Genomic DNA, 22,445 nt, shown 5'->3' on the forward strand with positions numbered 1-22,445 from the left:
CTAGACTGTACATTGTGCTAAACTGTTGGTTTGTACTGTCTATTATCCTAAGCAGAGTACAACTGGACTGGACTAAGCCGTTGAGTTACACTGTATTGTAGACTAGAGCTTTTGCAGTCCTGGTGCCTATGTTACAGACTTTATGTTTCTGACCTACTTCAACCCACCTGATTTACCTCCCAGACTACTTATCAAGGGTGTTACCAGCTGGGTCAGCTGTGTTGGTGCAGGGAGCAGGCCGACGTGTGAAGGGTCTGTTACTGTCACACACTGGGAGCTGGGCATCGCTGGGCTGGTGGTTGTAAGGCTGTAGTGCTTACGGAGCTACGCAGATAGCTGCTCCTCGATGGAGAGTAAAACAGCACATTTGACAGTGCTGCTAATGCAGCAGTAACCTGCTAATATGCTACGTGCTAAGCAATGTAACCTTACAAATGATCAAAATGATCAGAACTTAACTGGACTCAAAACCCTGATTGGACAATGTTAGGCAAAGCCTCATCCACGATAAAATCTGCAACAGACTACACCTCCTGTTGGGCTTAATAGATGTATGGAGCGGCATCTGTAGCACGTCCTTGTCAAAAACATGCCTTTTTCTCTCTGTCGTGCACTGTCACACTGACCCAGATGGCCTGTGGCTTGTACACACACTTCCCCAGCCATGAAAGCCGCTTTCATCTTCGGTGTGTGGTTGCTCAGTGCACTGGGCTGAGAGGCAGGAACTAGGTTCCGCACGCAAGAGAGAGACAGCCAGGAGACTAAAGAGGTCACCACGGCGATAATGAGCCTGGGCCACACCATCGACCCTAGACAAGGGAGATGGAGGGAAGGAGCAAGGGAGCCAAAGAAGAAAGAGAAAATGTCTCCCTAGTCTGTTAGCATTTGCAGGAGGCTCGGGAGAGAGCTAATTAACCTCGCTTCTCCCTAACGTGTCCCTTGTGGCCTCTGGAGTTCCCAAACAGGAGGATCCTCCACAATCCATAACACTACCGAAACGAAGTGGAGCTTGTTCTGCTGGGTTACACAAAGCTGCTAAAAACAGATATTTGGAATTTACAGACAGGCCTGCCTCAGAGATCAGTATTTAACCAGCACAGCACACTCTTGAGATTAGCGTAACACATGGGCTGAGACTGAATGGTTATAGGGAGATTACACGAACCTTTAAAGTCAGACACATCCCTGTGGTTTTTATCGCTCCTTCCCATATTGATCAGGCGCATTGACAGATGCAAACGCCCTTCGCGGTGGTGGCGGGTTGACTCAGTGGGGGCAGAGTTACAGCGAGAATGAAGGGGATGGTGAGCAATATGTGAGAGAACCAGCTACTGTGGAAAAAAATAAGAGAGAAAAGAGAGTAAAGAGAGAAAGTGAGAGAGGAGAGAGGAAACATGGCAGAGAGAGAGAGAGAGAGAGAGAGAGAGAGAGATTAAGGGTAGAGAGAGGGATTGTTTGTGAGTGTGTGTGCTGTTAATGTTTAATGTGTGTTCTGGAGCCGGACAGCCAGGCCGTTCTGGGTCCCACACATCTCCAAGATACAGCATTCTCATTACTGAGTCAGGAGTTAACCTGTGACCCTGGCGCCAGATGGCTGCTGTTTTCATTCTCCCGTGAAAAGGGAAAAGTGTTTTAACACCGCCAGGCGCAACAAGAGAAACACAGATGCAAATGCAAACGCATGCTACTGTACATACACATTGTTAGCTCCAGCTCTGCAGGTGGTCTGTGAATCATCCAGTTCTGTACACTCAACACTCATTTAAACATCAATCACCACCTTAGAACAAAAAAACAAAAAAACAAACAAACCCCCCCCCCCCATACATTTACAATTTTATAAAAAAGTACTAATAGTATTTTTGTCTAATTCCTCAGGTGCGAGGTTTTGTGAAAGTAGCCAGTGGGGTGTCCCAGCACTCACAGACCACAGGAGGTATTCAGAGCCATGAGGTCAGTGATGCCCGAGACAATAACCTCTTCATCCACAGACCCCAGGCCACTTCTGTTCTATGCACAGCAGACGGAAAGAACAGCACAGCCTGGCATGCCAAACCCCACAGCCCCTGACCCTGCCTCCTCACCCTGGCCCCCCTGCACACTGGCCCTGCCTCCTCACCCTGGCCCCCCCTGCACACTGGCCCTGCCTCCTCACCCTGGCCCCCCCTGCACACTGGCCCTGCCTCCTCACCCTGGCCCCCCCTGCACACTGGCCCTGCCTCCTCACCCTGGCCCCCCTGCACACTGGCCCTGCCTCCTCACCCTGGCCCCCCCTGCACACTGACCCTGCCTCCTCACCCTGGCCCCCCCTGCACACTGGCCCTGCCTCCTCACCCTGGCCCCCCCTGCACACTGGCCCTGCCTCCTCACCCTGGCCCTGCCTCCTCACCCTGGCCCCCCCTGCACACTGGCCCTGCCTGTCTGCATCTGGCACCCTCTTTGTCTGAACTACAGACCTCATTCATCACAGACTTAAAAGCATTCAACTTTTGATTTTTTTTTCTTTTTGGTTGTTTTTTGTTCCCTCCCATCCTCTAGCAGAAGAACAGTCCATGTCCTGTGGCAGAACTGAAGGTATTCCCGAACCAGACCTGGTCTACTGTGGCGGCCTGAACATCCAGCAGGGGGAGCCATGACAGAGGAGTATTAAAGCTCCTGGAGCAGAGTCAGTGACGTGGTTTGGGTCTAAGCTGCTTCAAGGAAGACTACAGACTGACCCAGTGTCAGCAGAGTTAGGAGAACCCTCCTGTTAGTCCGTGATGAGATCGTGCTTATACTTTAGAGCAAAACCTCAATACCACATGCACAAAAGGTTTCAATCACAGAAAGAAAATCCTTCATTTGATCTTATGTTCATTCAAACACACTCGCAGCATCTTCAGTATTTGGTCACCCTCATCCAGGCCCAGCTATGAGGTGAAGCAGAGCACGCTCAGCCATTCCCTATTGTAAAATGAAAAAGAGCTATCTCTGCTCTACAGGAACCTGCTGACAGGAATCTCTCCCTCTGGATCACCCTGAATTCTACCTCATTCTTCTCCATTGGATATGCATTCATGGGTGACAGGTTAGGGCATCTGGGTCCCATTCCTCTCGAACTCAGGAGACCATAAGAGCTGTGAGGTGCCCTGGGCAGCTGAATGAATGAAGCGCATGCACGTGCACACAAACACACACACGCACACACACACGCTCACACATATGTACACATACACACACAGAGAGGGACACGTGCGCACACACAAGCCCACGTTTCAAACACACAAACACACAACCCATTCAAGATGCAGGTATCCATGTTCTGTAATATATATATATATATATATATATATATATATATATATATATATATATATAAACCTTTTTTTTTTTGTTTCACATGCAGAATTACTTAACTGGCTGAACTGAAACATATAATGGAGTTTTAACAACTTCAGCAACATTTTAAACATTCCTGGACAAGCCCTTCTTCTCAAACACGTTATAATTATTATCAGAACACCATTCTGACGCCTGCATTTGCCCTAGCAGAATAAGAGGAGTCCATAATTAATGTGGCATAATGTAATTGCTAGAATTAACAGTAGGTGTGCAATTGAAAATATGGCCAGGGGCGCAGTTCTCCACACACGCTACAGATCTCCTTTGGCCCAGCAGGAACATGGAGGCCCTGACAGGGAGTGCTGTGTTGTGTTCAGGGCCACCTTCTGTTGTTCTCGTCTCCTTCGCTGGCCAAACCAGGGCATGCAGGAAGATAGCCAAAGAGTAAAAACATTCATCTTAGCTGTTTCCACCCTTAAGGCCCAAATGAGACAAAGAGGAGCGCACAAAGCTAACAATGCCAATATGTTTACATGTATAGTTTTTTTTTTGTTTTTTTTTATTGTGTGTGTGTGTGTGTGGGGGGGGGGGTTGTAAGTGGCATCTCGCGGTAGCTAAGCGCCCTCTAATGGTGTATATGTGGCACCGCTGTCCTGCAGAGTATGACCATAAATATTTTATATTTCATTAAACTGGTGTCTCACTTCTGTGCTTTATCTGTATGAGAAATGGGCTCTGCATTTGCTCCTGAGTCACTTCAGCTCCATCTGAATACAAAGTAGACACATCTAAAACCAAAATCAACACGTGTTTCCCACTTTATTACTTTTTTCAGGTGAATAGTCTAGTGCACACTTACTCAGTGACAAGCCAAATGAACCACTAAGAATGAAGAGGAACATTCTAGAAAATTGTCATCAATCATACATGTGAATGGCACACTGATGCAATGCTTGCATTTGTTAGAGATTGTCACGTTGGTGTCTTGTGGCATAATGGAGCGAAGGCATGTACATTGGAAACCTCCCACAATGTCTCAGACAGTAGCTCTCAGACACACTGACTGACTAACAGGAAGAAATCCATGCCCCGCCCACAACCCAGACAATGGCTATTAGAGTCAGTGTGTAGGCGTGACCATAGGGGTCACAGATGCCTGGGCTCCTTAATCACGCTCCCAGATGCCAATCAAAGCAGCGAGGCCCAATCAGACTCACCCTGTCTGCCCTGAGTGAGCACAGGACCCATGAAGCTGGCACTTCTCTTTTGCCATGGTTTGGAAACAAAAGCCCCAGAGAAGCAGCATTTATTCACATCAGATTTGGTACTGAATGAATATGGGCAAATGAAAACATATTTACATAATAATTATGGTGTTTATTTATGGTAAAATAACTTTCAAATGACACTCTTCAAAACTGTTACTTCAGTGTACACCACCCATATGTGCTTTTTGCACCCTGTCCATGAATGTGGATACGCCGACATCCTGCGAACCCTTTCTGCCACTGTCTTAGAAAACACATTGCCAGCTTCTTTATCCGTTCAAACTTGGCCAGGCATGACTGACCTGGGAGCTCCCTGCTGGCCTCCCCAGGCAATGGCAATCACAGAGCTCCTGTTGGAAGCTCTCTGTTCTCCCAGGCTCAGGTTATATGCAAAGGAGGCCAGCACGGGTCTGTGGCCGGGGTCCGCCCCCCCAGGGTCGCCAAGGGCCCAGCAGCGGGGCAGCTTGGACGCCTTCTACACTCAGGAATGCAGACCCTGCTTCTCCCTTCTGTCCAGCCCGCTGAGCATCTGGAGTTCGTCGGCTGGCGTGCCCTCGAACCCGGAATGAAAAGACTGCCAAGGGGCATGTCAGCATTTAGCCTGGGAAGGTCACTGACTAGGTGGGTTTAATAGGGAGCTTGAAGTGGGGCTGACCTGTTCAGCAGCATGGTCCTCTTTCGAGAGGTACAGTTGCGCCTCTCAGGGGGCCCCATAATCCCTCAGGGTCACTGAACCATGTCGCTTTCCATGATCAAGTGCAGGCTCCGAGTTGTTTTGTTAGCCTTCAAGGTGAACCGGTCGAAATCCATGCACACAATGCTCTGCGATGATCTGACTGCAGGATGGAATAATGTTCACAGCATGGAATCCAAACACCTTCCATAACACAGGACATCTCTGGGACTCCATTGACCTGTATAGTTTAGTATTGTCATCTAGGATTTAAAACGGCTTCTCAGAGGGTCACAGAGCAGGCTGAATCGTGTACGTCGGTCGGACGGAGAACATAAAACTATGACCGTTTGGTCTTCAACTCAGAGATTACGAGCCGCTGACGTGCTTTAAAATACAGCATGTGGCGCCTGAAGAAGGGCCGAATTAAATGTTTTTAGTTGTGTGAGTCTGACATCTAGTGGTGCTTTTAATATTCGGACTACCTTCTGTAAAGTTAAAAGAACATAAGCAGCCTCTAGTCGGCGGTATATTACTGCATAATATAATTTATCCCTACGGTTTTACTATTTGGTATTGGGATCCTTTAAGGAACCTAATTCTTTAACTAACCTAACAAACAAAAATAATAAAAAGCACGCAACTAACAGTTATTTAACTCTTAAATTACTGGAATTTCGATTCAGACGCATATTTGTGCATTTAGCCCAAAAACAAATGTAGTTACAAAAAGTATCGTTATTTTGTCAACTAACAATGCTGCTGATCACTGGTAATCAAGTATTAGTGGTTACAGCTTTGTGTACTGCAAACGAATAATCGAGATGTCGGTGGAGCATGCTCGACATAGTTGACAGGCTATAACCGTACTCGGCAGCAGCAACAGTTGCTGAGAAGGCTATGGCGAGGCAAGAATAAAGGAAAATTGCAGCCAACTCACTCACCGTATATATACGACATGAAAGACAACGTGTCTGCAGTTTTCAGCTACAGCACGAAAACGAACCTGTGCGTAAATAAACCACGTATATCATTCGTATTTGGAATTTGGAAATAACAGCAAATAAATAAATGGCAATATGCAATATAAAGTGCTGCGTCGTTGCGGGCAGGAGACGCCTCTGTGTGTCACAGCCAAAATGAAGCCATGCAGACGGGACTGGTGCAAACCACCGTGCACGGCAAACGTTTTCCCTTCTTCTGGGAGGCACGGGGAGAGCTCGCGCGGCGCTCGCGGAGACAGCGATGATGTCATTTTGAAAAGTTCGCTCGCTCCCCCCTCAGTCGCTGAACTGCCCTCGCGCTCTCTCTGTGTGAGACTTTATTTTTCTCCTGAACTTTGCGAAGTGCGCTGCGCTAATGCGGAGAAACGTGTAGCGGAATATCCGAGGATTCACGTTGTCCTGAACGCTAAAAATAAATAAATAAAACAAAACCCAAAAAGTAAATAAATAAAATAAGGGAGTTTTACAGGATCTGCATACCGCGAATCCCCCAGCCACCACGGGCTGGTTTCAGAAGTCCCAACCGTCAAAATGAACCGGAGCTTTAATAAACAGCAGTCTCTGCGAAACTTGGACTTAAACGCAGTTGAAGTTAAAAGCAAGGTGAGCACAACCGGGATTTGAATTGGAAATCGTGCGAGAGTTTCGTCAGTATTCAATGGCAGTACTGGTTAATGTTGGTAAATGTTTTAGTTCACAGTATTTTAAAGAGCTAGCTGGATAGCTAACAACTGTCTTAGCCGATATCACATCGCTAGCTAATATAAGCTCCCCGTGTACTTATATTAGTAGAAATATTATATTATATTATTGTAAATTGTATTAGTAGCTAGTCGGCTGCAGTTCACCCACGGTTGGTTTGTGTCTTTTGAAGTACTTGGTTTAATATGCTGTTTCATAACCGTACAGCTGAATTTGTAAGTTAAGGTGGTCCTTTAAGACGAAGCTTCCCCAGCTCTTGTGCTTGCGGGATTGCAAGTTATGTTTGCTGATAATGAGTAAAACTACAGGAACTTAGAAAAGCGATGTTTGCAAAGTTTGCCAACGCCGTCATTGGTAGTTATAAACGCGCTGTGAGCTGTTAAGGTGCCAGCTGAGGTTTCAGTAGAAGTTATGCTAGCAAGCTAAGTGGGTGGCATTGTGGTTTATTTGTTGTTGTTGTTTTCACCGTGAAGATAAGATCTCATTTTAATTAGATTCATGTTGAAATATAAGTAAATGAGCTAGGTATAGGTTGACAGCTGCTTTTCCAACATTACCAACATTACCAAGTCGCTGTACATGAGCTCCCGCGCCCGCACCAGTGTGTCTTCTTAACGGTATTTAGCCGTGTTTATTTATATATATATATATATATATATATATATATATATATATATATATATATATATATATATGTATATGTATGTGTGTGTATATGTATATGTATGTATGTATGTATGTGAGAGTCGTTTAGGCCTACGTTACACGTGTCGTGTATCGTATGAGCACAGGGATGGAAAGATGCGTAATTGTCAAGTTTTGAAACGACTTGAGTGTCTGCGAGCTGTGAAAGAATGCGCTTGGCCTAATGCTGACGTTTGTGACGGGAGAGCATCCACCTATCTCTTATGTACTTAGCCTGAAGCAACTCTGCCCTAACACGCCGCTGCCCAGCTGTCACGTAGATTTGGGGTTTGGTGTAGCGCACGGACAAATGTAAAAGTGCTAGACGAGAAAACTCGAATAAGAAACTGGCAGTGAAGCCAACTACAGACTCGGGAGAACTGTCGAGTATTCAACCGCAGAGGATTGCCAGCTATCTGCTGTCAAACATCTCCAGCTTTGGGTAGTCGGAATTTGTAGTGTTGTGGTTTTGGATCTAGAGGTCCTAATTGATGGGAATGCGTCGGCACGGTGCCCAGATCTGGACTGCAATTGTCTGATTAGTGCTCTGTTGTATTCAGCCATGCTCCAATTCATAACAGAGGCTGGAATGCCAGCTACTGGTGGCAGTGAAAAGAGCCACTATCTAAGGGTCTAAGAAGACAAGAGGCCCCATTAGCCTTCTTGTTTCTGCAAACACTGAGATGGTTCTGTTTGAATAATGGGGTGGTGTGGATGGACTAACCTGCTTTCCCATTGAAATCTGAAGAAGCAGCCCAGTGGTTAATTCTGTGCAAAGCTGACTCAACCTGTGAGGTGAGGGCAGTTTTGTGGAATGCTGGAGGGGTGGTCTGGACGCAGGTGGTGTGTATTGCTAGAGTACTGGCGCAGATCTGCTCTCTGATGGCTGGCACTATTCGGTACACCGTTGTCAGAACGAACAGGATGTGTGTCTCGACATGCATTGAGATTGTCCTTTATGACATGATTAATCTTCACTTATCACCCTGCACACTCTTTGCTGTTGTCAAAGAGGATGTCATTGCGAGATTCCTGTCTCTTGGTGACCCAGGAAAGTATCATGATTTAGAAAGGACCCGAGGGCTGATAAGATGAGTACAACAGAGCTGGAGGGCACAGCAGGGCTGTTTTAGCTTTGTGTCCTTTGTGTTGCTCTGGCTGGCCCAGCAATCAGCCTGTGTCAACAGAAAGCTTAGCAATGTGTCAACCTTTTCCTGAAGCACTTCCACGCTGTCTTCTCTCTGCCAGAGCCTCTCCTCTGCTTTATCTCCTATTTATTTGGTGAGACATGCTCACAGATAGGGCACAAATGTTGAAACTCGATAAGACTGAAACCGTGGTGCTGTTCAATGTCAGCGGGGGGGGGGGTTCCCAAAGAGAACAGCTCTAACGCAAGAGCTGCACTTGCCTCAACTTGCCAGAGGACGTGGGCTGATGTGCAGCCTTGCGTGTCCTGCGGCGTTACTCAGGTGCTGATGGAGACACGGAAATGGTGGCCCTGATGAAGGCATGTCCTGATGGGGTGTGCTGGTGGGACTCCAGCATTGCTCCATGGATGTGCAGACAGCCTCTTCACACATGACCTCAGTTTACACGTGCCTCAGTACTGAAATCACCAACGCAGCTCTGGTTATTGCTGAAGTTCACACATACGACCATTTAACTGGTCACCGTTCAATTGAAAATAATGGCTAGGCATTCTGGTCTAGACTGGTGCATTCTTAGTATGTTCTTCTTAGAACGTTCACAGCACAGAAACTCTTTTGATTTCATTGCAGTTCTAAAGCAACATAGCTTGCCAGTCAACAGTAAGTTGCTGGTATGTTAGAAAAAGCTCTAACTGCAGTCTAAGCTCAGCACACTGCTGTTGCTCTTGTGGATTTGTGGATTCCTCAAGTGTGCCTGAAATATGCCGATTCAGTTCTTCGGGACGAGGAGTGGGTCAACTTTTCACAAGAGGGATGAATGTTTGTGTTTGTCATGAGTTGTGTGTGTGTGTGTGTGTGTGTGTGTGCGGGGGGGGGGTCGGGGGGTGTTTTCCAGTGAAGTTAGCAGCATCACACACTTGCCTCAGAGCTTCCCCACACTGCCCCACCAACCCTGTGTTCATGTTTCATGTGGTGATCACAGGCTGCTGTTTGCTAATGTAGGATTTTCCTACTGGGAGCATAATTACAGCAGAGCAGCAGCAGACCATGTGTGTGGCAGCGTGGGGGGGGGGGTGCGTGTGCATGCTGCAGGGGTGCTGTGTTGCTGTGAGCTCCATGTCAACGTGTGAGACAAAGCGAAGCCTGTGTTTTTCAGGCACTGTGTCAGGCCGCCCACGCACCCCATCTATACAGCTAGCATTAGTACGACAGTCACATGATCACAGCTGTGACCTCAGCCTGACCCTTCTGTGTTCATTCTGGTGGACGTATAAGTCATCAAAGCTAGACAGATAATCATGTTTAATAATACGCAGTGTTTGTGTTGGCGGTGTTGTATAGGTGTTGCTGCATGTGGGAACGGAAGCGTGTGGTGTGTTTATACTTAATAAAGACACATACGATTGTGTGTCTGTTTTTTTACACTGCTTTTTTAGTCCATCTGCATGTCAAGTTTTTTCATAATTTCCTCAGTATTATTCTGTGCAGCACTGATCTTTCAAATGTCTGCAGTATGCAAATAAGCCTTCTAATGAATCACATCATTTTTAAAAATATGCATTGTGAACATCCTGATAAATCAGATATTCTTATAGATGACATCATTTATGATTCATAAATAAATTTGCAGTGCAGGCCACTTTTGAACCGTGTTGCGTCAAGGGCTCACCATTTTGTTTTCATGCATTGCTGAGGCATATCAATTTTGTGACATGCAGCAATGAAATCACAATATGGTAACTTTTCCTGTATCATTGAGCCATGTAGAGGAGCACCAGCCCCAGTATCCTGCTGGAGTTGGTGTTGTTCTGAGCTGTCTGCTGCGCTTGCAGGTCCGCCTGTATTGTTCTATTGTCTCCCTGCCTCCTTTTCCTCCATTTCCGTCTTCCAGGCGTCAGAGCCATGGTGGTCACTGTGGCCCTGTGTTTCAGACCTTTTACTTTTGTGTGTGAGAGCAGATAGTTCCCAGCCCTGTGGATAAAACACTCCGTGTTTGACACCCAGTGCCAGGGTATTTGGATTCTTGAAGCGCTTGAAAGACTAAATAGATGAACCAGAGACATAAAAGAAAATCAGAACGCTGGAACTTTGTTTTGGTTAAGACGCCAGGCTACAGAAGCCCTGGAATTAGGTTTCATCACGTACTGAAGAAATGTTGTGTCTAGTTTCCAGCTGTTGTTGAGGATGACCTGTGAGAAACCGACTGAACTCTCTTGGGGAGGGTTAGGTGTGTGTTTCCAGTCATACAGATATTAAACAATACATCCTTACAATTAAGAAAATATTTTTCTTTGTCCCCACTGCAGTGTAATAAATAGCTTATTATATTCTTAGAATCTTGAATGGATTCACTATGCAGCAAAAGATTCAGTAAAGTAAATTTAACTTGATGTTCTGTTTACAGGCCAGTCTCCTGGCTATGAAGTACAAGGAACATTTTTACTGATTACATTACTTTTTAAAGACAACCCCTTTTTTGTGCATCATGCAAGACAGTGTCATTTGGGTTATATTTTTATATTTTATTGTCATATTGTTCTTCACCCCAGGCAGGAGATTTGCTTCCTGTGAGCTCTGAACGCTTTGTTCCCGTGTGTTCTTTATCCCACAGTATGGGGCAGAGTTCCGCAGGATCTCTGTGAACCGCGTCAAGCCTGGCAATTTCCAGGAGTTCTTCACACTCATGCTGCACATCCACCGCATCACCAACATGGAGGTGATGATTGGTTATGCCGACGTCCATGGGGACCTTCTGCCCATCAACAACGACGAGAACTTCTGTAAGGCTGTGTCCACCGCCCACCCCCTGCTCCGCATTTTCATCCAGAGACAAGGTACAGGATCGGCTCGTCTCTCCCCCTCACACTTTCTCTCACTCCTGCTGTCTCTGTTTTTCCTTTGCGTGCTTGTGCGTGTGCATGCGTGCAAGTATGTATGTGTGTTTTTATGCTGTTTTCTTGGGGCATTATTTGAACAAGGTGGTGCATGAGGGCCTCTCACCCTTTGGCCTGGTTTGCTCGCTCTGTTGTCAGTCATTAGCTTGTCTAAAACAGCTGAGCTGAGTCCATGGGCCTGCTCGCAGCCCATGGGGTTTAAGGAGTTCGTGCCACGAAAGTGTATGCAGTGCTGAGAACCAAGATTACCCTGCAAAGTGAGCCCAGACACAGCTCTGCAGGGCCCACATACTTCCTGTGGTCAGACAAAATGCAGGGTAAACACAATCATGGGCTTGACCATGGGATTCAGATTTGTGGGTTTTAAACGCATGCACGCAAACAGTCCCTATTTTGGCCTCTGTGAGCAGCTATTATGTATCATTGCCACTGCCATATTTTCCCTCCATTGGACCAGGTGTTGTCCTTACACAGCATTTGTTGGTGAGACTGTGAGACTGAGTGACTGAGTGACTGAGTGACTGAGTGACTGAGTGACTGAGTGAGTGAGTGAGTGAGTGAGATGGTGGGGGCAGTAAGTCCTGGGGGTAACTTCCTAAAGGAAATGCTAGCTGAGCTGGCTGGACTTCCTGTGCAGAGGTGCTGGTGTTCCTCCAAACACAACCTCCCTTACTGATAGGCTTATGCCACCCAGCCTGGCTCCACCTGCACTGCACACACTACTGTTGAGTCCACCCTCTCAAAGCTAGAGAACACTGATTCCAAACTGCTTCTTATGTGGTAGCATAGCCAAGTGAGAACTTTAAAGAATCTGCACTGTGGATAAATGTCAGTGTGTGGGTACTATGCAGTAGCAGTATTCAGCCAAACTCTTGTATGCAGTCATGTTGGTACATGCAGGTGTGTGTGTGTGATCTGTAAGGAGAGGCTCCATACTCAGAGTAAAACCTGCAGAAGTCGTCTTGTCCAGCAGGCACTATAGACAGACAGACAGAGAAGCTCCTTACCCTGCTTCAACTGTCTTTGTCTCTGTGTCCATAAATCACATAATGTCTATTCTGTAAACTACACTCATTGTCATTTGGGACCCCAGATCCTTGTTTGTGTTTATTTGGGTGTTTGTTTGGGAGTTTGGCTACGTTTGTGGGCTTTTTTGATTAAAAAAAAAAACAGGAGCTAATTGTGTAGTTAATGAGACACATTAACATGGTCAGGCTAATCTGTGGCTGATGACCTCTGGCCCTTACATAATTTATTATTTAGATCACATGTAGGGTTTGTGATACAATTTTATACTGATTTCAACAGTGATTAAATAAACAGTGGTGTAGTGATTGAAAATGGCTTTATGTGGAGCAAGACAGAACATCAGAATACTTGTCACGCTGGACTTCTGTCTCCTAGTTTCAGGTTACGTAATCCACGTTGTCGCACGACAGCACAAGCTTGAGGTCTGAGTGGCGGGGGGCGGGGGGCAGGGGTTTATTGTCATGGTAATAAGGGCCATTTCTCCCAGCCGAGGGGATGCCATTCAGCTCCAGTAGTGTGCATTGTGTACAGGCTACAATGAAGAGTGTTTCTCATGGAATGTGCGGCTCCCAGCCCCGTGCCCGAGTAAACCAAGGCTGTGCTCTGTGTGCTACCAGAGGTGACCTGCATTCCATCTACTCAGTGTTCCCGACATGCAGACAGACACACACACACAGTGACGGAGAGAGACTCTGCCTACATAGCCAGTGAGTCAGTCCGCTTTCAGCAGAGATCTATTCTAATGCAAGTGGGTCCTGGACATTCAGACAGTGAAAAGTCTTTAAATGGGCTTCAACTCACTACTAGCAAAACTATTTCTTTATAACCTCCTCATTCTCTCTCTTTTGCTGTCTTTCTTTCTCTCTGACATCCATCCTTGCTTTGATAGCAAGGACATCCTTTATTTATCCCAAAGAAAACTAAAAGAAGCGTCTGGGTCAATTTCCTTTCCCCAGACAATATCCGCAGCTCCGAGGCATGGGCTGGGAGAGTGTGACTCATGGTGGCTACTACTCAGGACAGCATGGTTGGGGTTCTGTAACAAACACAGACATGTCCCTACAGAGCCCCTCTCCGGTGACTTCCACCGCAAGGCACTGTGGGGAAAACCTATTGTAGTGCACCTGTTGTGACCTGTGATGTGCCGAGGGCAGGAAACATATCACCTGGGTCTGTTAGTACTGACTAATCAGGAACCTGAGAGGGGGCGGGGCCTGAGAAGGGGCGGAGCTCATGTGCTCTAGGGTCTGGTCTTCCTCAGTATGTTTCTGCTGAGAACAGAGGAGGCACAGTAGCCTGCTGATGTGGCACTTTGGTGATTTCTATGCTCTAACACCAGATTCAACTCCTCTGTTAATTACCAGGTGTAGCAGGTGTGTTAAGAGTAGTGGTCGGCCATTTAAATGCCATTTTGAGATAATCGGGATTAGCCAAAGGTTGGTTTGTTTTTGTTTTAACAAAGTTTAGTTGTTTGATGACCTGTGAACATTTAATTGAGAATTTTTTGTGAGCTGATGCATTTTGCATTGCAGAGTACAGATCTACTTAATCAAACAGACAATGCAAACAATATTACAGTGCAGACAGTGTTACAATTAATGTCCATTCAAGTTCAGCAATGTTGTGTCTCATTTGTTATCATTTAATAAATTGTTGAATTTTATAAAATTATCCAAAAAAACCCTCCAACAACAACATGACGTAGGAATTATATATCAGCCACTGCCCTCTAAATATTGGCATTGGCATCTGCATCAGCTGCTGAAAAACCCATATTGGTCAACCACAAGGGCAGGGAAATCACTAACGTGTGCTGGATTCTGGCCCTTAAGGATCACAGTTGTCCAGTCCTGCCCTAAACTGTGCAGTGCAATGACCTGGCCCACTGGAGCTGATGAGCAGCCTGTGTTCAGCACGGGGTGGAGGGGGGTTGAGCGTGGCAGGGTTGGGGAGCTTCATGTTCTGTGCACTTCCCTCCACACGTTTGGCTGGTTCAGCACTCATGTTTGCTCAGCTTTGCACAATGCCATCAGAAAGTACTTTCCCGGGTTTATCACTGTGATCATTACTGCTGACTGCTTTTCTCACACAAAAACACACGTGCGTGCAAACGCATATGTGTACAGACACATACAACAGTCTGTCTACTTAAATTGAGTGTATTGGCCAGTGTAAAGGGAGGATACTTTTTTTTGCCATGGGTTCAAAGTAGAGCCATATTTAGAAGCTTGGCACATTAGATGCATTTCAGGATATATGAAAACCATGAAGGTCACATAACAGCACAACTTTGTCCTGTAAGCTTATTTGGCATGTAATCACTATAAACACCAAACATACAGAATGTGAATGTGTTCATGAAGTGTGGAAGTTCAGTTTTCCAGGAAATGCCACCACTTCCTACTCATTGAGAAAATGTCAAAGCTTAGCACAGCATGAGAACCAGCACAGCACAGAACCAGCACAACCCAGACAAGATGCACAGTACACACAAGCCATAAATGGGATTAAGTGGCACTTCAAGTCATGCATTACGGTTTATTGGTCATCTGATGCATCTGTATTTATGCCAGAGGAAAAATGTGTGCTCGAATTACCACACACACACACATACAGAGAGAGAGACAGAGAGACAGAGAGACAAAACTCTTTCAATCCCAAGGCTCAGAGTATAAGAGTTTAGTTTAGGAACACTGCAGATTACTTGTCACCTGCCTTTTCAGGTTCTGTGGTTCACTGAATTATGGGCATATAAAATGAATAGGTTCTATCCAGTGCTGTAGAGGGCTTGGGTAAGATCCCGTGTCTGAGATTACTGCACCACTCCGTTCTGTTTTAAATGAACGTGAGTAAGGCAGTATGCCTCGGTCTTTGAACTGGTTTATTCCAAAGTAACTATTCCCAAAAGTACATGGACAGGGCTTGGCACGGGTGGATTGGTGCAGGGCTGCTCCCGGTGTGGAGATAAAGTGTCTGGGAATGCTGCCCCACTCTGGGGACTTAGCAGGCGTTTTTGTTATTTCTGTCATCCTTGACAAATTAAAACGGTGCTTTGAAATTTTGGCTGCGCGTTCATCCCTGCATGGCTGGAGGTGGGGCTTTTGATCTTTGTATTCTTAGTTTGGCTTTTTAATCAGTACTAGGATACTCCTCCGTTTCAGCCTGCTAAACCTCAGGAAATCGCTTTTCAAGGCACTGTTTGGCATATCCTGGCACACTTTATTTGGGAGATTCAGGAATTGTTTAATAGGGAGAGGTGGAGTAGATCTCCTTTCTGACCCTTGCTCTTACCAGCATCTTCTTGAGAGGTCTGCGAGGAGTAGGGTCTTCACCCACTTTGTTTGTCAGTGTAGCAAGCACAGTAATAAGAACTCAGTTTCTATATAAGTAAATGGTAGCTAGACATATCAGCATTGATTCCTGTATTCTAGTTCATTGGTATGTTGGACTCTAACCTGCTGTACTGTACAAGGATATTCTATGAGTAAATGACAAAGCACTTTTGTAAGTCACTCTGGATAAGAGCATCTACTAAATGCCGTAAATGTAAATGTAGACGTCGACCAATAGGTTGGGTCTTTACCAACTGGAAATCCTACTCTGTTATGGCAGTGAGATGGTGATCAGATATTAAGAATGTGAACACTGTGGTGCACACATGCCTACACCAACACACAGTTTCAGTGATTTTGAAAGACATCTGGAAGATATCTCCTCCTACACCTGATGGGAGATCATCTCCAGCAAACATGGACCACATCCCCCACCCCCACCCCCCAAGTGTCGGGTACGTAAGTGGTTTGTCTGGTATGGGTTGGTGAGTGGGGAGGCTGATCTCTGCAGCACCCTGCTTCAGCCTGGGTTTGCTCCTCAAACCCCAACCATGTCCTCCACATCTCTGGAAGCACAGGAGGTCTGTGTTTGTGTCAGGGAGGGGGCAAAGGAGAGTAAAACTGCTCGACATGGGGTCAAATGGGGCGGGGGGTCATGTTTCAAATGTTTCATTTGAAATGTTTTACAATATTTAAATATTTTTAATTTTTGTAAAAATCACAGATAAAGACAAAAATACATTTCAAATCTAGGATTTATGTTTAATGAACTATTAAATTGAACTAATTAAATTAAGTTATTAAAGAACAGGGTAAAAATCTTAACGGTAATGTCAGCTTGATAACCTGCCATATATCAAGCTGTAATATTTACACTATAACGGCCATAACACCAGCAAGCATTCATTTTGAATTCTCTGTATTTTGTTCTCATTGTTCTCTTCCTCAGTTTGAGAAATTCTTTTAAGGAAGTGATTGTTATTCAAATCAGATCTCCATTGGTCAGTATTCTTTAGTCAAATAATTATGCATTTGAATAATTGAATTGTAAATTGAATACTTTGCACTTCTCAACAACCTAACATGAGCATTTATCTGATTTTTGTGTTGATAAAGAGCTTAGCATTTTGTGTGAGGGCTGGCATATTTGGAGAGCGAGTGTATGTGTGATGGTGTGGCTCCTTTTCAATCATGACTGTTAAGATTTCATGTTGTTTAGGACTGACAGTGTATCTCCACAGCAATTAACTTTTAATCCTCTTTGATGTGAATTTTCCCATAGACATGAATTCCCATAGACAGGCAGTGGCTCTGTAAAACTGACTCCTTCATTGCTTTTCTTCCATTTTTTGAACTGTCAGTGTTCTGAACCACAGAATTTGTCTCACCTGCTCTCTTGAATTATTCATCTTTGTACACAGCTAAAACACTCTTAAGGACCACTGAAAGCAATTATACGATTCTTTTGTTTTTATTGCTTGTTTTCACTTTTCTGCAATGTCTGCTACAGCAGCTGGCCCTGGGAACTGTGGGCAGATCAGAGATGTTAAGGCAGCAGGTCCCAGAGACTGCTAGGAGCTCAAGAAAGAGAGTGTGCTTTGACATCCACGCACACGCAGCTCAGTCAGAACTCCCATTATACTGAGGGCACTGTTATGGCTACTTCCTGCTATTATGAGTGCTTCTCTGTAACAAGGACACTGCCTCCACTTTATGTATTGTCTGAGTAGTGTGTCTTTAATTGAGATGGAAAATGTAAAAAAAAAAAAAAAAGCTTGAGAGAGCAGTGTGCATTTAGGAAATGAAGAGCACCCCAAATGCATGCACGCACGCCACACCCACAACCCATATCAGGAGCATTTCACACTGGTGAAATGAAAATAAATCTGTTTGGTTCCATATAATGTTTGGTCATGAATAGAGCCCCCCCCCCTTATGTAAGAAAATTAGAGGTTGACACCACATGAGTATCTGTTCAGTCTGAACAGTATCTCATCCTGCCCTCACACTATGGTTATTTCTGACCCATAGACAGTGCCAGATCTATAAACCCCTCGTGGTAGTAGTAATTATAACCATAGCACTTTTTCCCCCTCAGTAAGCTGTAGATGAACATCCTTTTCTTATATAATGTATTGGGTCTTGATTTCAGGTGGTAGGAGTGCTATAATGTTAGTAGTATTTTTTTCCCTGCTTCATGCAGGGCTCAGAGACTCAGTCTTGCAGTAACGGTTCCTTTTTCTGATTTGCTGGTAACTGGTCATGCAAATGCATCCCCTTTTGTCTGCCAGAGGACCCAAGGCTCTGGGATTTTCTTTCTTTCTTTTTTTAAAAACTTTTTTAAGATCATACAAAACGCCACCATATGTTATTCATAATGGCCTTTTCTGTTTAAAGAGAAAGAAAAACATCTGTCGGATGTCTGTCCTGCCTCGAGCAGTTTTTCTTTCCTCGTTTTCTCCCACTCTTGCAGGTGAAAGTAGCAATCCCATCAGAACTCCCCCTCTGCCTCTCCTCTGCTGATGTTATTTTGTCACTCTTGAATTCTTCTGGATTAGCAGCACTTCCACAAGTACTCAGGCTTGCATTCACTCTGCTCCACCGCTGAATGCTGACCCATGACCACAGGAGTCAGTTTAGCATTATGGATGATGGCAAAGTCAGATACGCTAGTGGTTGTCTTAGGTATTGGACCCAAATCTACTTGGCAGCGTCTCTAGGGTTTCATGTATATGTTTGTAAAATGCTAACCCTGGTGGTTGTGCACTGTCATTAGTGACCTGAACAATTTGCTTTTAGCTGTTGCTTTATCTGCCCTTGGCGGTGTTACTTGCTCTGGGCTTTGTTCTCATGCCATGCTGGCAGTAGAGTTGCCTCAGTTGCACTGTAAAGTAAGTGTGTGTGTGTGTGTGTGTGTGTGTGTGTGTGTGTGTGTGTGTGTGTGTGTGTGTGTGTGTGTGTGTGTGTATGCATGCGTGCATGCGTGTGCACCTGTGTGTGTGGTCCATCTCAGTAAAGAGACATTGTAAAACAGTGGAAGGGTTTGGCCAGCGAGAGGTGGAGGTGGGTGGAGACCACATGTCCTGCAGGTGGAAGTGATTGGAACCAACACACTTTACAGTTTTCCACTTCTCTGACGCCCCACTGAGGTTTGTAGTGTGTAACGAGGCCGAGGGCTCAGGTTGGCTTCTGCAGATGTTTTTTGTTACCTCACTGGTGCTCCTGATGGCCACAATTTGCATAGTGGCTTTGGTGTTCCTTCTAGCTGTGACAGGTTTCTCCGCTTGTTTTTGTCTCTGTGTGGCGGTGCTGGTGGTGGGACTAAGATACTCGTAAAGTACATAGCCTTGCTTCATTTCCGCTCAAGCTCCTCCCTGGATTATTTCTTGTGGTTTCTGTCTAGTACATTCCCACTCCACAAATCACAGCTCCACTTCCCCTTACTCACCTTTACTTCACACAAACACACTCACACAACATTTATAGCTCATACCTTGTTTATTTAATGGCCATTGCACTATGCCTGTGTCTAGTCAGGTCACAATCATTCTTTTTATTCATGGCTCATTTTTTAAATTGCTGCTTTGATGGGAAGGGTTCGTGGATGTCCTCTCTGTCGTCCGCGTTCCAGCACGTCCACCACAGTTCTAGCATGTACTTCACATCACACCACAAAACCAGACACAAACAAGTCCGTGGTCTTCCATGGAGCCCAGCAATTCATGGTTTTACTGCCATGTCCTTAAAAATGGAGAGCAAGTTCCACCTCTGTCTGGTGACGCCATTCTTTGGCCGTGAGTTGTATAGGATTTGGAGCCCCACGTTGCTCATAGCCACAGGCGGCGCTTTGCCCCCCCCCCCCGCCAAGGCCCCCAGGGCTCTGCAGCAATGAGACGCCAGTGACGTGGCACAGGGCGTGTAGCAGCCCAGGTGCATTGTGGGCGCTGGAGGTTTGGCTGGCACGGCAAAATGCAGCTGCAGCCGGAGCGTGACGGAGCTGGCAGGACTGCTCAGGTGCCCTGACTGCTCTCTCCGGTTCCAGGATAATTAGTGCTGTGGTGGAAGGCAAGGCCAGGCATGCAGAGATGGCCTGAGCTGCTTGCCTTCCCCCTGCCAAGCTGCGCAGTGCAGCTGCTTTGATCCTGAGCTGCAAAGACAAGTGCAAACTTGTTTGGCTGGGTTTTACAGGTGCCATTTTAAAGGAATTCATGGCTTTTGAGTGTCTTGGGAAAAATTGCTAATATATTTCTCATAAATGTAATTAGATGTTTTTTGGGGAGTTTGCTATGTTTTTCATTCATTTTCACAAAACTCTGTGTTTTGAATTTGTATTATTATTACTTCTTTTTTGGGCATTATTAATTTGACATGCTGACACTAGTGATAATTGTGATCATTATTGGTTACCTTGTATTTTACCTTGCAATTAAAACGGAACTTTTTGGATGCTTTGAGTGTGGCAGGAATTCTAGGAATTCTGCTTCTTAGGTGTCAGGAGCATTCCTGTTTTTTCATTCCTTTTTTAGCACTTGGACAAATGTCCTGTCTCATTCAGTCCCTCCCTCCCTCTTTCCATGACTTTCTCTCCCTCCCTCCCTCCTTCCCTACCCTTAACACCCTGGAACCATCTTCTGTGCTAAAAGAACATTTTTTACAGCTTCTCACAACTAAGTTATGTCTCTCCAAAACAGCAGAGTTGCACTTTGGCATCATTTCACCACATTTTGCCTGCATTGCACTGCTGTACATGTTCTCTTCAGCACCGAGAACTGCTCTGTGGCTCTCATAGGCCTCTCATCCACTCGCTATTGACACATTTTTTGCGGTGATTGCCCGGGGATTGGTTGTTTTAGACCAGAGTTTCTCAACCTGTCCTCAGGACCCACCAGATGGTCCACATTTTTGCCATCCTACATCCCATTACACCAGTACCAGATATTCAGACTTCTTAATGGCTTGGATCAAGTGTGATGAGAGCTGAAAGGCAAAAAAATTGGAGGGTTCTGATAACTGGATTATGAAACACTTGGAGTGGACTTCCTTGTTCTCTTACTTGGTGTCCATTTTTCTCTATTATTATTTACTATTGTTATAATGGACTCTGTGGGTGTTTTACTGTAGGGCTGAGATGATTTCTCAAGTTACCCGGCTACGAAAATCATAGATGCAAAATTCTTTTAATCCATATAACAATATCCATGATATTCCTACACTCCATCGTGTTTTGAGTCACATATATGCAAAACATCCATCAAACTGAAAATGGATTCAGTAGATAAATATTAAGCTCTCTAACAACAAAAATGTGGGAGCATACCAAAAAAATGTTTAAGCGAGGTGATATTGTATTACCTATGAAGTAGAAGGGCACAAGGATCATATGAAGATGCCAAAAGGGACTTTTTTAAAGTACTTTTGCATATTGTCTTGAATCATTAGCATGTGATGGAGAGACTATAAATAATCTCCCAGAATCCAATATGTTTACTTAAAAGCAGACATAGAGCCTAGCCAGAGTCTGAACAGTCCATATGATATCATCATGTTTGGGTTGTCACTGCAGAGACAGGAGAGGTTCATACAGAAGGGTGCTTATGCATGACCCCAGAGGTAATGCAGTCACACCACAGCTGTACTACGAAAGGTTAGCTGGCCAACTACCTAGTTCACATGATGAATTGAACTGGAGCAATTTCTTGTCATGTTTATTGGCCGAGAGACGGAATTTTACATTTCTGGATCTATGCAGTACGCATTATAGTTAGTGGACTGGAGTAACTTATGCCATTGTATTTCGAACAAACAAATGAATTCATTGAATTAATAAATATACTGTTTGGGGACCACCTTTTGTACACTGGGGAAATAATAAATTGCTCTGTGTTCTAAGAAATCTAGCTACTGTTGAGGCCCACTGAGTGCGATGTAAAGATTAGGGAAAATAGCAAATGGCAAATTAGTTAGTTTTACCTGGTTTATATTTTTCATGTGTGCAAACTAAAGTATTTTGGGATTGCCACTCATATCAATAGTCACTTGGCTTTGCTATGCTAACTTTGTCAAAATAATGTTTAACCACTCTTCCATTCTCAAAGACTGTTCTGCACTTATCTTGAAAAACACCTTCACTTAAAATAATTTTAATACATTTTTTTTTACTTTTTACATTTAAGAAAATGTTTATTTAAAACCCAGAATGTAATATGTCACTTAAATGCACTAAATTATGTTTAGTTTTGACAGATACTGTATGTAATTTAAGCAATAAAAATAGAATAATTTCTAAAATAGAAACCAATTAGTTGTTCATTTTAAGAGACCTTTTTTTGTATATTTACTATTGCTCTTTAATAAAGCAAAAATTGTTTTTAATTTATTGGAGCAATAAAA

The 22,445-nt window shown here is 44.8% G+C and overlaps 1 protein-coding gene across 2 annotated transcripts in view; it reads left to right on the forward strand.

Annotated features, from left to right (window-relative positions):
- The first annotated feature begins 6,533 nt into the window (after positions 1-6,533).
- The window catches only part of pard6gb (par-6 family cell polarity regulator gamma b), a 29,020-nt gene continuing 13,108 nt past the window's right edge, over positions 6,534-22,445 (forward strand). The window contains exons 1-2 of one of the 2 annotated variants that reach the window (XM_027023355.2): positions 6,534-6,869; positions 11,412-11,634. In XM_027023355.2, the coding sequence (XP_026879156.2) occupies positions 6,798-6,869; positions 11,412-11,634 (295 nt within the window). In that variant the 5' untranslated portion in view covers positions 6,534-6,797. Of the gene's footprint in view, positions 6,870-7,223; positions 7,586-11,411; positions 11,635-22,445 lie in introns of those variants that run through there. The other variant, XM_035529231.1, reaches the window with a different exon arrangement.

Source organism: Electrophorus electricus, chromosome 8 (assembly GCF_013358815.1).
Source record: "Electrophorus electricus isolate fEleEle1 chromosome 8, fEleEle1.pri, whole genome shotgun sequence".
Lineage (NCBI taxonomy): Eukaryota > Metazoa > Chordata > Actinopteri > Gymnotiformes > Gymnotidae > Electrophorus > Electrophorus electricus.